Source organism: Chenopodium album, chromosome 17, assembly GCF_948465745.1.
Source record: "Chenopodium album chromosome 17, dcCheAlbu1.1, whole genome shotgun sequence".
In the NCBI taxonomy this organism is placed as follows: Eukaryota; Viridiplantae; Streptophyta; class Magnoliopsida; order Caryophyllales; family Amaranthaceae; genus Chenopodium; species Chenopodium album.
In genome coordinates this window covers 39952123-39968869 of record NC_137850.1, presented here as the reverse complement: position 1 = coordinate 39968869, position 16747 = coordinate 39952123, and the positions used below count along the sequence as shown (strand labels likewise).

The window sequence follows — 16747 nt, the reverse complement described above, 5'->3', positions numbered from 1 at the left end:
GATATCTTTTCTTTGAATTTTGTAGAGAAGATTTATAGTGCCGGAAGAACGTAGAAATTATATATTAGGCCGGGAGAGCTTCAATCCGGTGGAGAGCTTTTGACGACGGGAAAGACTAGGTCGTTGTCATAACTAATCTTCCTATGGCCAAACAAAATTTATACACAATCAACTTAACAAAATACTAGTATAATGGCAAGGTAAGAGGTCAAACCACTAGGAATGGAGGTAGATGTTATAGTCTTATGTCAAGCTACTTCGGAAAGGGGGAAATGGTTTGGTCTAAACTAGAATCAACCAACGCGAGAAATCTAAAACAAATATCAATATCACAAGCACTAGGGAATTAGGATCCACATACACACACAATAGACATGCTAATTGGATAGGAGATTGATTAATCAAACATTGCAAAGGAAAATAGTAATTGCAATCAAGAGCACTCGGCTATTTCCTAGGCGTCTCTACGAATGACTAGCTAGGAACATCACAAATCAAGCAACAATTGATAAATGTAACCTCCAAATCAATGTGTCGTGTCATTGGAGAATCACAATTCACTCTAGCATGAAGAGCAAGGTTGATCACTCCTTAAAAATCAAGCACATGCACAATTCTATCAACCAAATTTAATCACAACATCAAATCAATCAAAATCCACCAATTAGCTATTATCTATCATTTGTGCATGCATGCTTCACCACATCCCTAGCATTGAAACTACTTACTACACATTGTAAAAATGAAGAACAAAACACAAGAAATCCCAATGATTATCATCTTCAATCTAAATCAAATAGAAATTCCAAACAATTACACAATCAAACTTAATTTCAAGCAAATCAAACAATTTAGCATGAATCTAAAGCAAACAAGTAATAGAAATGAATTAAGGAAGAAATTCTCACTAATTGTCATTAATTGAAGGAAAATCTACACCAAATTGTAGCAAATGTTGAAGAACAAATCAAATCTAAGACTTTCTCTCTCTAGAATCTAAGAGCTAAAGTTTCCCCAAATTGAACTTTTCTCTCTCAAAATCTCGCCTTCTCTAAAAATAGAAGGAAAATATATATATAGTAAAACTAACTAAGGAAAAATTATTTAGACGTCCTAAAAAGACCCGTACAGGGCGCCCTCACTCCGGAATGCGTAGTCGCGAAAAAAAGGGTACGGAACGGGGAGCTGTAGACACCTGATTGCGTCTCCCCAAAAACCAAACCCACTGATGAATATCTTTCATGTCATTGATTATCGAACGAGGTGAAATGTGAAAGAGTCTCGTGATGCATTTGTTTTTAATAAAAATATTTCTTTCTGTCTTCGAAAATATTTCTTTTCCCACCTTATTTATGGAAAATGTCCAATTCAATTTAGTTTGGTCCATGATATGGGTCCAATAATAGTGTAGTTGGATGAGGCTCAAAAAGAGCTTTCCAACGATATATTATAAGCCCAATTCCGATGAATAATGAGGAAGTTATGGCTAAAATATTAAATTGGGCCCAAAATGATTTTAAATGGCTCAATGATCAAGTGGGGGGCCCATTAATTATCATTCCTAAATTTATTAGGATTGACTTTAATTTTCTAGAGTAATTTAGGAGGTTATTTTAAATTCTAATGGAATTAGGATTAATAATTATATTTTTATATTATTTAGAAAAGATAAAGAATTCAATTTGAAATAAAACAAGTGTTTTGAAAAGATAAAGCTGATTTTAATTAAGATAATTACGGAGTCTAATTACCTAATTATATTAGGAAAGGACTCCGTACAGGATATTTTATCTTGATTGCGCCATCGCGCTGCGAGGAGCCTATCGCATCGTGATAGGGGCTGTTTTACTTCGAGTTAAATTCTGACTCTTTTCTAAGCGTTCCGCATGTTTTCCTCTATAAATAGGGTCGTATTTCCCCGTTTTCAATCATCAACAATCATCTAATTCTAATTCTTTTCTCTCATTAAAGCTAGAAGCTTCTTCTTTCTCCCTCTTTCTAAGCCTTCCCTTTTCAAATACAATACCGCATTCACGAGTCTTAGACACACATAGCCAAGCTCAAAGTTGCCTTCGCCCTAGACGTGAAAGGTTGATAATTTCTGAGGGTTTGGTCCAAAATCCCTATTTAAATTAATTATTTGATTTAATATTTTTTTTTATTGAAGTTACTAACGTGTATATTGTTTTGATAGAAAGAGATACGAGGCAACAAAGTAAGTTGTTTTATTGCTGTATATCTTTAGAATGCATGTTTATATTATTTTAACTCCTAGTATCATGTTAGAATGTTATTTATTGCTTTCTAGTATCATGTTTAGGTTGCTTCCTTTTTCTTCTATCATGCTAGTATCATGTTAGGGCTAAAGCTTTAATCTTTATTGATTAGTGACATGATAGGATTTGTTATTAATCTTGTTAGTATCATGCCTAGGATCTTGCTAATATTATTATGCTTTGATGAGATGATTATTATTATAATGATGATTTGTTGTATCAATAATTATTGTTGCTTGATATTATTGTTATTGATTGATCACGCCCTCTCTTGCAGGTTTAAAGGGAATTTGTACTTGAAATCACGCTTAATAAGATAATTAATAATCTTGTTTAGGCTAATGTGATTTTAATTCAAGTGATCGCCAATAATAGTTTTGTTTGTGCATTAATATTCAACCAACATAGATTAAACAGGTTTAAGGTTAATATATTGATTGTATGTTAGTCAGAAAGCGCACATGAATATGAGAAGAATAAAGTAGAGGCCTATTTAGGGCAGGTTCAATCTCTTTTAGGTTGGATTTGTACCTTCGTCCCTGAATATCCAGTCATGGTTCAGGACCACTATAGAGTTAGCAATCTCATGGGTCGTGAAGAGGTGTAACCTTCACCCTACACTTGTTGGCGACTCTTTTGCTCCAGATTTCTTCCCTTTGGATACCACCATGCTTAATGTATGATCACAGTGGGGCTCAAGTGTGGGATGCTTGAAATATTCCCTACAGGAGCAGGGGCGGCGTGCCGCACACAGGAGGTGCGCGCCCACGCCCCTGTCGTGCGCGCCCGTGCATTGGGAGCAGAGGATCCTCCTCGAGCACTCGTTGATGTAACCCGTGCGCTCCACTTGATGAACATTGGGGATGACAGTCTCTAAACGTCCCCACGGTGGGTTCAACACCACTTCTTGATGCTAGCGCAGCATGAGAGCGCGACCTTGAAGACTTAGAGCTTGCACACCTTGACTTTTGAGCTACAAAGAGAGTGATAAGTTTGCATCTTGAGCTTCATAGAACCTGAGGAAGAGCCGTGGAGAGCCTTGGACACCACCGTTCTCCTGTAAACAAAGAAAAGCAAACAAATAAAAGAGAAAAGGCAAAATAAACTAAGAAAATGCAAGAAAACGAGAAAACAACTAAAAATGCACAAACTAGAGAAATAAAAGTTAAAACTAAAGAAAAAGAGATAAAATGAGCTATAAAAACAATTAAGAATCATCCCAAAAGAAGCTAAATGAGTGCCATATATGACACTCATCAGCTCTCAAGGCTAGATTAAGAAAAGATTGGATGTACAACACCAAGGGATTAAATCCAAATGTGATTATAAAGAAGCCACCTTCGATATTTAATATTGCATTTGTATTTCAACTTCATTATTAAGTCGGTGTATATTTCAATAAAGTCAAAAACTCAAAACATTCAATTTTTTTTATAAGAAATTGTTACTTAAAAAAAAATTTACACTTTGATAAGAAGTTAAGTCAAAACACTCGATTGGTTGCTAAGTGAAGCACAACTACAAAATTGGGTAATTGTGGGAATTAAGACACTAAATAGAGTGAGGATGCTTTTGAAAGTTTGATTATGTGAAAACTTACAATGCTTGGATGTGTAAAATAATCATAAGTCGGGGATGTTTCTATTTATAAGTTTTCTTACTAATACCTAGAATTTTCAACATTGTTCTTAAAATATTCTAAAATCATTACCATTACTCCATGAGCATTACTCAAGCCTCCTAAAAGCTTCTTCATAAAATCAAATTACTAGACTAACATGAGCTTTTGAATTTTTTTTCATAAGATTCTAAAGTACTCAAGAGAATTCTAAAGTCTTCTAACTTAACCACAAATTTATAATTCTGGGCCTTCAATCAGCTTGGACCTTTGTCTTTATTGGCCCAAAATGTGGGGGACCCTAAAATTTCCGCCCATTCGGACTTGAACCAACCCGTTATAATATGCAAAGTATATATTTTTTTTGAAACCAACCCGGTATAATATATTAATATTATTATCAAATATGTTTGTTATTTTTTTTAATTTTCTTTTTCTTTTTGACACAGATATGCTAAACAAAACAATTAAGAGCCCGTTCACATTTACTGAACTAAGCTGAACTGAACTGAACTGAACTGATTGGAGTTAAACTGAACTGAATTGAACTGATTGGAGCTGAACTGAACTGAAATGAATATTATTTGAGAAAGGAAAATTAGGAACTGAACTGAACTGATTGGAGTTAGAGTTGGAGTTGAACTGAACTGAACTGATTAGAGCTGAACTAAACTGAAGTGAAATGAAATTAAATAAATGTGAACAGGCCCTAAAAGTGTTCAACACATAACCACATTGAGCTAAACAAGTTCTTACAAATACACAAAAATGAAATAACTCACCTGCTTGAAACACACTCCATTTGCTTTGCTCTGTGCCTTATTGGGGTAGACAAAGTGACCTTTGATTATGCATGTGTTTATGGTGAATATAATTAGTTATCTTTCAAATAATAGCCCGTTTCAATTTATCTTCGTGTTAAACATGGGGTGTTTACCCAATACGAAGTAGCAATTGCAGAAGTATTTGACATTAGAAATTGTGTAGCTCATTAAAGTAACAATTTCTTTTGTTTGGAGATGTCATTTGTTATAAAGTAGACTAAACTGACTAATTTAATGTCGTTAATTTCCTCCTCTTTTGAAGGACCTCGAGGTTTTCTCTTCCATTGAAAGGACTTCATGCTTTCCTCTCAATCACCGTTTTCACCACCAATTTTCGACGGCTTTACCACCGAAATAATCAAATATCTTTTTAAAAAAAAAAAAAAAGGAGAAACAAAGGGGATGGTTAATTCAAAGAGGTTTGTCATCATCTTTGTTTTGTCCATTGCGGTTGATAATTTCTCTATTAAAGATTTCAAATTAAAGCGATAGAAGAAAGACAATGGAGATGTTAATTGCAACAAAGTTAACGAAGAAGGTGATGAAGTTTGTGGATTTAACATTTAATTTTGCTTTTTAATAAATCACGTGCGGCCCTTACCAAATGTTGTAATTGACAATTTTACCCTTACATAAACATTATTCCCTCCGTTTGAAGAATAAAAAATTATAAAAAGTGAAAGTAGTTGAGAAAATTAGAGGAGAGTGAATATGAAATAAATAAAGGAAAATGATAAACATAGTCCTTAAGGTTATGTATAAAAAACTCAAAAAGGAAAGATTGAGGAAAGATTAATATTAATTAAACCGATTTGTGCGTGATTTTGTCATGAATTTCCAACTTAATTCTATTTTGGAAAGTATATTTAATACTTATACATAGCCTTAGGCGCTACGTATATCATTATCCATAAATAAAATATAATTTATGTTTGGTCTACTGACCGAGAAAAATAAACAAAATATTATACGGACTAAAATTTTCCAAATAAGGAAATGGAGCTCATATTTACAAACGGCTGAAAAAGAAAACTGGAGCAAATATATATTAAAAGTAAAGATTACAAGTTTATCATCATACAAATAGCTCAACAATGGCAGATGGAGGAGCCATAGAAATCTCTCTAGATTTCTCCGTTATTATTGATGTCATCGACACTGTAAGTTCCCCTACACAAACACTGTTCTTTATTTATTTATGTATTTATTTTTGTAAATTTTAATTCTTTTTGGGAGCTGAAATTATGATTTCTTGCGATTTTTTTTTTTATTAAAAAAAGCTTCCATCACTTTTTTTACAATGCAAAGATTTAACGTAAATGTCTTTAAAATGTGATTGCTATTAGAAAAGTTAATGTTTAGAAAATACACTTATGATCAAAATTTGGCTCGGAATCGGAAAATTGGAGGAATTTGTGGTTTCTTCAATTCAAAATTTTCATTATTATGTTAATTTTTGAACGATTAACTTTGTAATTTTGAGTATATTGGATGCAAAATCTTATTTTTATGATTGATAATTTGTGCTTGATTTGTTGAATATTGGAGTTAATTTTTTCAATTGACAACGAAATATGAATCTGGCTAGCCAAAATTTAATTAATTTGAATCATCGTTGATCTCTATTTGTTGAATCTGGTGATTTTTTTTTTTATTTTAATTTTAAGCCTTTGAAGTTGTGCGGCTTAATTAGTGGTTTAAACTCGTCGATTTTAAAACCCTAAAGCTCAGTGATCATCTACTTAAGTAGTTATAGTGTGTCTGATCTTGACAAGCTGTATGATGTTTCAATTGTATAATCAAAACTAAGTTGCTGAGTATTTAGAGGTTTACTCTGTACGAAGTATAAATTTTTATGGCTTGTGAGAGGCAATGCAATTCGATTTTGCCTAATCACCTCGCAATTAACTTTCTCGAGCCTTGGTAAACTCTATTTTTTCTCAGTGACTTTAGGGAATCCATTGAGTTTTAGGTTACTGAGTGTGTTAGTGATGTTTCTTTTTGTTTTTGGATTTCAAAGAATATTCTTATGTTGCCTAGTTTAATTTGGATTTAAGCCCACTGAGGTGAATGTGGCATTTACGTTCTTGTGATGACAGATAGCAGCATTTTATTAGGAGTAGGACATTATCCTAGATTGAGAGTTGAGACAATGTGGCGGTGTGGTTGTCCTGCTTTCATGTTTTTATATGCTAAATGCAATATTTCATCCCGTTTTTTCACGATTGCCACAAAATCTTATTTGGGGAATTGAACACTTCATGTTGTGATTTTCTTATATGTAAGTGCTAATTGAAGTTTATGATGCAGTTACAATGGCTTTTGGCTTATATATGAATAAACCAAAACCATTGCCTTATAAAGCCCTTCTGACCATTAACCATCGCTTCCTTGGTGTGTTTTATACAGCAACTTTATGCATTTCCACTGCCTAACATAGAATTTTATCATAACAGTCGGAAAGATCAAGGCACCGAGTACTGACTGCAATGACACACAGAATATGGATGGACCATCACCATCTAAAGGATCAAACCATGTGGAAGGTAAGCGGAGTATAAAAGTATAATCTGGACACTGTTATCACTTCATCCATGTGATAATTTGCAAAAACTTTTCCAAGATGAAATCATTTCAAATTGCAATGATGAAGTATCAACCAACATTGCCTGGTAGAGTTTAGCCTAATCAGCAGCCAAATGATGATTTGGGTCCTGTGTGAACCATTTCTTCCTTTCTCTGGCTCACCTAGTCTTCTCAAGTAAGTTATAATGGAGCTGGAAAACCTGTTATAGGTGAGTGTATAATTGATAGCATAATTTTTGTCTATTAAAGGGCTTTGTATCTGATCGCGGGCATATAATCAAGCTGGGTTTTCTCTGCCTTTCCTTGGAGCTTGAACAAGGCCAGACACTCAGCTTGGTTGTTCATGCCGATTCAGAGGATGAACTGGCATGCATCTCTTGGTAAATGATGGTGGAAGATGGGTCTATCACTTTTTTTTTGAGGTGAAAATACAAGCAAATCTCCCTGATGGTAAGTCTCCTTCAAGGCGGCTTTTGGTTCATTTATCTTTGGATGCATTGTACTCTCTGTTGATGGATCTTGTCAATTTGTGCTCCAGAAGTATTAATAACTGAATATTATCTTGTTTTCTTGTATACATTAGCTCAATATCTCTGTATGTTAGGTGTTAAGTTGAATGGTATTTGGCCTGCAGCCTATGTGATCAGTACATGAATTGAACTAAATATGTTTCACCTGACAGATAAAATGCCAGATTAGGTTACATAAATTGTGATTAATCAGGTCATTGAATAGGAATTCAAGCCTGAATTTTCTGGAAAGAGAAGTAGCATAACTAAGAGCATAAAATTCATGTGATCATAAATTTATAATCCACATTTTTACTTCATTAATATGCTCGTATGATTATTCTTACTTCTACTGTATTTATCCTTACAATTAACCATTACCCGTTACAAGATTTAATCTCCCAGTGCACAGTAGCAATGCACAATTACTCAGAAAATATTGAAGTCTGTCCCAAAAACAGCACTCATACTAACAGGCACAGGAGAAGCTGCAGAACTGCAAACAGTCAGTAGAGTCAGTATAGCAGATTTTCTTCTCCTTGATAAATTTCCTCTATTCCTTTGCTTCCTTCCATATTAGTAAATGGATGAACAAAACTTTCGATACATGTTTTTACTCTGGTAGAACAGTAATGCTCTCCGGTAAACTCACAACCATGAAACTCAACCTTCCTTATCCTGTTCTCTTGTGGATTATACCAACCCAAACCATGCTGGATTCCTGGCAACAAAAATTCATGTCGCTCTGTGTGATAAACCAGAGGAATTCCACTTCCAATGGGTACATTACACAACTTTGTCCACGACTCCTTCACTCCATACTCTTTCATAATCCACAATTCAAGGTAAGGATAACTTATACCCTTAGATATCAAGAGGCATAAGCATTCACTTAGCACTCCAAGCTCTATGATGTAAGGCTTTGATATGTAGCCATGCAAAAAATATCCTTGATCTAATACATCTGGCATTGGCACTTCACCCCATTCTTCATTGTGAAGGTCAAAGCTCAGGATCATTTCCCTCGAGTATTCAAAAATCAATGGATCGTACTTGGTTATATTCCAGTGTAAGTGGTTGTTGGTTGGGTTTCCATGGTTGTATGCCCGGATATACAACTTTTCATCCCAATTCCCTGCATAAGTAGGGACATTGTGCTTGATATCAGGCAGGTTCATCTCCCTCCATGACTGACTTTTCTTCATTACACTAAGAATGAGAGCACTTGTTGGAGTTAACGTCACAATCTTAAAGCAACGGCTATAGCTATCATAGCCAAGCCCGTAAACCCTGAAATCAAAACTTCGACACACACAGCGTGGGTACATTTGATTCTCATAGTACAAGCGGTAATACTGATAATGACTCTCATGATAATAGTCATAAGAATCATAATTATAGCTTATGCAAGGTAGTAATTTAAATCCAGCTTGCTCTTGCTCAATAGTTGGGTTGCAGACCGCAATGTGGTGCGTTCCACTTAAAATCAAAACCAACCCTTTGCAAGAGCCAGCAATCTCATCACTCCCAAAGCCTAGCTTTTCAGTTCTGTTTCCATAGTAGGTTTTGTATCTTCTAACACTTTCGAGGGATGGGCTAAAAGACGGAGGCAATGCCAGCTTGTTAATTTTGAGTTTGGTGTCATTAAGCTCAAGGTAAGCACGGTAGAGGGTACGGATAATGGTAGGGGAACCATTTATCGTGAGGGTACGATAAATTGTGAGGATAAGAGAGCAATTGTAGGAGTTGACGTTGAGGGATCGGGTGAGATGAAGTTTGAAGAAACCTGGAGTTTCAATGAGGTTTTTCCAGGACTTGCATACGCATTTGAATCGCGATAGAGATTTGACAGGTAAATGTGATAGGATTATTATGGTTATTTCCATGGGAATGTTTCTGGATGCCATTGATGAATAGCAAATTGAATGGTTTATTTTGCTTTTTTTTTTTTTTTTTCTACAGAAAAAGGAAGAAAATTTGATTGTTATGAGTTTGATTATTGGTGGTGTGAAGCAAGTGGAGTGGAGAGATGGCTATTTATTTGTTTATTTATACAGGGATACTCTTGGGATCCAAGTTACCTTTTTTATTTTTTTGTTTTTTAATTTTTTAATTTCTCGATTATGATTCATGTATGACTTGGGGTCCAAACAACCAGTTATGTCAACAATATTATTGCGACTAGTCAAGGGGATAATAATATTCAACGTTTTAGAAGTGTGCCTTAATTTGACAATTTCTTTGTTTTTAAAAGGCAAAATTGGTATAAATTACCTTTTTTGAAAAAACTATCTCTTTTTTTTTTTTTTTTTTTTTTTTTAAACCACCTTTTCACAAATTCTTAAATGGACCTGGTTCACACTAATTTATTGTGTACCACCAACATTAGAGACAATATGATTATTTTATTAATAAAAAAGAAAGGTTACTATACTAAAATAAATGTTATTATGTTGAAATAAAAGTTAGTGTGACATTAAAAGTTATAAGAGGTTAATTTTTTTAATGAAATTTTTAATATAATGGTCAATATGAATAATAAAGACCCCTATGTTTAAATAAGGTCACTATTCAATATAATGTCGTATTTTAAGTTCATAATAACATTAAAGGTCACACAAGTTTTAAAAAAGGTTATTATGTTAAAAATAAGGTTACTATATTAAAATTAAGGGTCACTATATTGAATATAATGCCAGTTACGTGTGTATAAGCCTTAGGTCCACAATAATATTATTGTGGACCAGGTCTACGCAAGAGTTTCTGCCACCTTTTAAGTACCTAGGTTTTTTATTGCACTTTCCCTATTTAAAATTTTGACGAAAAATTTAACTGAGACGTCAAAGGGGCCCACAACTTGTGCTTTTCCCTCCTCACTCATTTTTTTTCCTCCCAAAAATATTCGATCATTCCCTCTATATAAATGCATGATTAAATTGAGTAAAGCTCTAAAAAACCAAACCTAATTTTGTTGGATAAATTAAATTGTATTTTTGGTTCATTCTCAAACCCTAAATTGAGGTAATTGAAGTGGATGGTTGAGATGGAAGTGAAGGTTTTGATGTAGTTGTTGATTTGGAAGTGGATGGTTGAGATGCAATCCGTTAGATTTGAAATAGGGGTGGTGCAATAAAAAACTTAGGCACATAAAAGGTGGTTTAGTAAAAAAAAAAAACATAAAAGATGGGTTTTTCAAAAAAGTTGAACAAAAAAGGTGATTTATACTAATTTTACTTTTTTAAAATATAGTTAGGAGATCAAGATTCAAGCAAGAACTATTCCTGTTTGTTCCTAGTATGGAAACTAGGAATGCTATAGGAAACCTTAGGTACATTTGTTGGCCTGGTCACCCACCTTACTAGGCCACACACACACTCTACTACATATTAGAATGATATTGTCCGCTTTGGGCCTAGTTCGCACGAATTTGTTTTTGGACAACTTTTTAAAAAACCTCACACTAATAGAGTGTTCACTCAATTATAAGGAATTTTACTTATTCTTTTCATGTGGAATTTGGGATGAACAACCCCGCACTGATATTTTAATTGAAAAATTAAAACTCTCAATAAAAGAAGAGAACAAAACAAAGGAGACAACGGGTTTAAAAATGTCTTTCGCAGAACATAGAGAAAAGAGAGTACTTGGTACTATTAATTTCGTGAGTAACTTTTGTATACATCATATGTACAGTAATTTACTGTACATCGGGAGTCACTTTTATTAAATTTAGGGTCACTTTTACAATTTTTTGGGTATTTTATCAATATAGCATAAATATTTCCTAATTTTTATTTTTATCAGGGTAACTTTTATTCATATTAGAGTAACTTTTGCTCATTTTAGGGTAACTTTATAACGGATGTACAATATTTATTGTACATCCAATTTATTTAAAAGTTTGTCTAATTTCGTAATGTATGAGAGCAACTCAAATGGTTGTAGCTAGGGACTTGATTGCAATATTAAATAATCCCTATCTACTAACTTAACCATTGGAGCTAGAAAATGCTAGTGGGTTGGCCAAGCAAATTAGCTTTCTAAAACTTGCTTAGATAAAAACTTGCTAAAATAAAACACATTAGAATAAATAAAATAAAATTTATCAGCGTAAATTAAGGAGGTGTGGTCCATTTAAATAGTAAGTTGTTAGCTAGCTATTGGAGCTAAAATGACAATTAGTTTAAAAGCATATGTGGTATGATAAACTAATTTGACAATTAGTTTGTCATTGGAGCTGCTCTCAACGTTCCTGCTTAATTGAATGCATTTTAAGTCTTGTAGTTGGGTTTGAATGTACTTGTATATTCCATACAAAGTATAGACGTGAAATTAAATCTCTCTCCCTGGAATTGAAATTACTAGCCAGTAACATAAGCAATCATTCGACTTTCGTTGAAATTTCTATGGAAGACTTTGTGTTTTTTGGTCCCATCCATGGAAGACGGAAGACTTTGTCGTTGTTGCAAAAGTAAGGTTTCTACTCAGTATTATATATGGTTGGTCGTTAAAGCCGTCTGTCCTTCCTCCCATAAAAAACACAAAGGTTAAAAAAATGAACCTCAAATTGTTCGAAGCAATCACACAGAATGACCAGTTGCTATTCAAGCAACTACTAGATGAAGAAGGTGATTCAATACTCGACGAAAAAACTGAGAATTTACAGGAGACGACACTACATTTAGCTTGTAAACATGGGCATGCCAATATTGTTCATCAAGTAGTGGAGTTGCGGCCAGACTTGGTTAAAGCACTTAATCAACAGAAAGAAACTCCGCTACTCGATGCCTGTCGTGGCGGAAACCTAGAGGTGTTGGAGACCTTGTTGGAGGCTAAACCTTGGGTATTTCATCAGTCTAACTGTAAAAGTGCTTTGCTGTTGGCTTGTGAACATGGACATGGTCACCTGATGAAGCGTTTGATGTCAGAGATGAATAGTGTTGAAACTGTTTTTTTCTCTCTTTCGTCAAATTTTGCTGCTGAATTTTCCTGTCTACGCATTGCTATCTCCCGTGGGTATGCAGGTCAGTTAGATTTAGCTAAGCATCTCTCTGTTTTTATCCCTTCATTCCATTTTGCGTACTCTAGGGGGTTAGACTTTATTGTTCCCTCTAGGGTTTCTTGTGAGTGATGTAAACAAAATCAGTGTGTTGATGTTTATACAGAATTTATCAGAGAGCTAATCGAAGCGTGTCCAATTCTTGTGGAAAGATCAGATGAAGATGGACTTAACTTACTGCACTATGCTTGTGAATTGGGTGAACCTGATATCGCAAGAATATTGCTCATATCGAATCCTAACCTTGCCCAATCTCATGACAATCATGGCTTTGCTCCTCTGCATCACGCAGTAATGCGAAATAAAATAGCTATCTTTAAAGAATTTGAGGCATTTGCTCCGTCTGCATTTAAGATCTTGACCAAGAAGCAAGAAACCATGTTTCATCTTGCAGTTCAAACCCATCAATTTGATGCCTTTGTAAGCTTGATCCAAGTTCTCGGTGACTCCAACGATCTCTTTTATAGACGAGACCAAGATGGAAATTGTCTCCTGCATCTTGCTGTCTATCATAATTCAGTTGAGGTATAGTATGTTAAAAAAAATATTCTGCTTTTTTTGTTTTCCTTGTTATTTTTCAATCATGCTCTCTGTCTTAGGCTCAAACTTCACAACGTACTATCTGTGTGCATTGCACGAGACCATAAACTAGTTTTACACAGCAATGCTACTAAATATTTTCGTGAATAGGTACTAATTGCATTTCAATTATTACAGACTGCAATCTTCTATTTGAGATCAACATAACATATTAAAAAGACCAAGAACACTTGTTACATTATACAGATTGCCGAATATCTGATCAACAAAGGAACAAAACAACAACTACAAACTAGAAACTACGCAGGGCTTACTGCTCTTGGCTTTCTGGAGAAGTCTGGACTAGACAATGTTGCCGCCCTGCATCTCAAAGATCTCTTGCTAAAAAAAATTCACAAATTTAATCCCAACACAAAATCAGCATCTGATAATGAAATAAGCCAACAAGATGAAGGTAATTTCATCACTTGTGCTGTTTACAAATTTTTCAAGCATTAAATTGCATGTCCAGAATGAGCTTCTCCCGTTGATTTTTGTTTTTATTTTTCTTAAATGTGATTGTAAAAACAGAGTTGAATGAAGATCAATCTCAGATGGTTCAATTAACAGAAACCCTATCAGATATTGAAACTCGAACATATAAGTCCAAGCTGCAAGAAGGTTAGTTACATGTTGAATTGTGCTTGAGCCTATGTTCATGTCGTATCATTGTTTTCACAACGCCATTGACATGTTTTATGTTTATATCTTATAGACTTATAATAAAGACTCAACAGTTATCATGTTTACAATCTTTGTTACAGATTTCACCAAAAAAACAATCTTTACACTAGAATTCCTGCATCTTCTAGTATTAGTAGAGAGGATTTATAACTTATAATATTATCTGTCATTTCTTGTTTTGGAGGATTTTAGTGACCATTGAGCACAAAGTAGACAAAGTTCTATCAAGAAAATCTTCGTCAACCTCATCGAGTTCACGTACTGTATATCAGGGTTGTAGAGGTGCGTTTCAGGATTAGACTGTTGCTTTTCTCAATCAAACTCTGCCTTAATAATTTATGATCTTTTTTGTTGTATAAACAAAAAGTTTATCACAACTGATTTATGTTATACTCTTATATCAGCAAATGCATCTTATCAAAGGCCTTTATATAAAGCTGTAAAAACAATTCTTACGACTATAAAAGCAGAAAAGGGTGTTCGTAAGGATATACAGAAGAAAAGGATGTATGAAATGCACATGGAAGGGCTTCAAAATGCAAGGAATACGATCAACATAATCGCAATCTTAATTGTTACAGTGACATTCACAGGATGCCTGAGCCCTCCAGGGGGCTTTTTCCAAGAAGGAGCTAACATAGGAAAGCCAGTGTTGTCGCAAACAACAGCATTTAAGGTGTTTTTGATCAGCAACGATGTAGCCCTCTTCTTGTCTCTTGGCATCGTTGTTATTCTTGTCAGCATCATTCCTTTTCGCACCACACCAATGCGAAGGGTGTTGACTCTTACACATAAGCTCCTATGGCTTGCAGTATTCTTCCTAGCCATAGCTTACATTGCAGCAAGGTGGGCTACAACCCTACAAGTCAAACACCTAAAAAGGATATCCAAAATTGTGTTGTCTATCTGTGGCGGGTTCTTATGCATCATATTTGTTGGGTTGAGCATTATGCTTATCAAAAACAAGCTGGAGACATCTAAGTTGAGAAAGAAAGAAAATTTAACAGCAGGGACCTTTTCATTTGAATCTAATGTTCTAAGTCGAGTTACATCTGGTTATATCACCTATTAAGGCTAAACAACGTGAGACTTGTATGGATTTTTAAGGCCCTATTTGCCTAATTGGTGATTAGCAGTAAGTTGATTGACGATAGCCAATTGTATTAGTTGTTTTGACTATCTGTTAGCAAAACATTCCCAGGCCTTGTTAAACTCCATCTTCTCTCAGTCATTTTGGGGAGTCTATGGAGTACTCCGTACTAGGTTTTTGTGTGTTAGTGAATAGTGATGTTCCTAACCGTTTTTAGATTCCGAGAGTTTTCTTATGTTGCCTCTCATTAAATTTGTGATTAAGGTGAATATGGCATTCATGTACTTTTGATGACAGATATCGTCAGACAATGTGGCTGTGACTCTGTGAGGCTGTCCTGCTTTGATTTGCTGTATGCTAACTGGAATATTTAATCCCGTTTCTTCACGGGAAATTCCCTGTTTGTCATGGTGAGAAACGAAATTTGTTTCTCATGGGGGCATTTTCGTGAATAAATCAACAACTTTTTCATTATTGTGGGCTCCACAGTTGAATAAAGTTGTTGGTTTGTATACGGAAATGCCATATGAGAAACAAATTTTGTTTTTCACCATCAGAAACTGGGGCATCCTCTTCACTTCACAATTGCCACAAAATCTTATCTTGGGAACACTTCATCTTGTAGAAAGTAAGCAGAGTATAAACGTACGTAGTATTTGGAGATTGTTATCACTTCACTTCTGAGATAATTTGTAAAATCCTTTTTGTGAAATCACTTCATTTTGCAAAGTTAAAGCACATGCCGACATTGCCTGGTACAGTTTATATTATGGGTCCTTTGTCAATCATTGCTGCCTTTCTCTGGCTTAAGTGTGTTAGAATCATCCCCTAGTAATGATGTTGATGAGGTCCTTATAGGCTTATACTATTTATCTGCTTCAAGTTTCAACCTTTACTCAGCTGTAGTTGGTAGGCCACATCAGATTAGATCTTTGCTCAGATTTGACTTGTTCTTGCCTGTATTTTACCTTTTCATCCCTAGCCGTGCTTTAGTATGTCCGGTTAGGCGGTTAGGCTATTTTTGGTCAGGGTGGCTTAAGGTGTACTTTCTCTCATATAGGTTTGTTAACTTGTTATTTTGAAAATGCAAGCATGACTTAACTGCAAACTTTACAAAATTGCTAGGGGTACATGTAGTAAGGGAAACCTGATACTTGCAGTAAATTAGGACCTAGAAAATCTGCATGATTGCTATCAGTAAAAAAAACTAACTAAAATACCTCCATACACCAGACTTATTCAGTTCTACTTGACAGATTTCCTCTGCTTCTACTTCTGTACTAGTGAATGGATTAGATCATTACATTTTTATACTGTGAACTCACAGTTGTAGCCATGATATTCAGTCTTCCTTATTTTATTACTCTTCTTTTGGATTATGCCAAGATTACTAACATAAATCAAGTTGGATACCCTGCAACAAATATTTATCTTGCTCTATGCAATAAACCCCAGAGATAATATTATAAATATTAATATTTAAAACTCACAGTATTGTAGGATTTTGATGTAGTAGTATAAT

General features: G+C 34.6%; 3 protein-coding genes across 3 annotated transcripts; 2 read left to right on the top strand and 1 right to left on the bottom strand.

Annotated features, from left to right (window-relative positions):
* Positions 1-8252: 8252 nt before the first annotated feature.
* Positions 8253-9797, bottom strand: LOC145587951 (F-box protein CPR1-like). The gene has a single exon (XM_081644596.1). It carries the CDS (start codon positions 9718-9720, stop codon positions 8329-8331), a length of 1392 nt encoding a protein of 463 aa, XP_081500722.1. The 5' UTR covers positions 9721-9797; the 3' UTR covers positions 8253-8328.
* Positions 9798-12368: 2571 nt separating this feature from the next.
* Positions 12369-13910, top strand: LOC145588966 (uncharacterized). Its single transcript, XM_081645549.1, has 3 exons — positions 12369-12837; positions 12979-13397; positions 13659-13910. Exons 1-3 carry the CDS (start codon positions 12369-12371, stop codon positions 13908-13910), a joined length of 1140 nt encoding a protein of 379 aa, XP_081501675.1.
* Positions 13911-14003: 93 nt separating this feature from the next.
* On the top strand, positions 14004-15444 carry LOC145587950 (ankyrin repeat-containing protein NPR4-like). The gene is made up of 3 exons (XM_081644595.1): positions 14004-14072; positions 14328-14417; positions 14540-15444. The coding sequence occupies exons 1-3, from the start codon at positions 14006-14008 to the stop codon at positions 15205-15207; spliced, it is 825 nt and encodes a 274-aa protein (XP_081500721.1). The 5' UTR covers positions 14004-14005; the 3' UTR covers positions 15208-15444.
* Positions 15445-16747: the final 1303 nt, after the last annotated feature.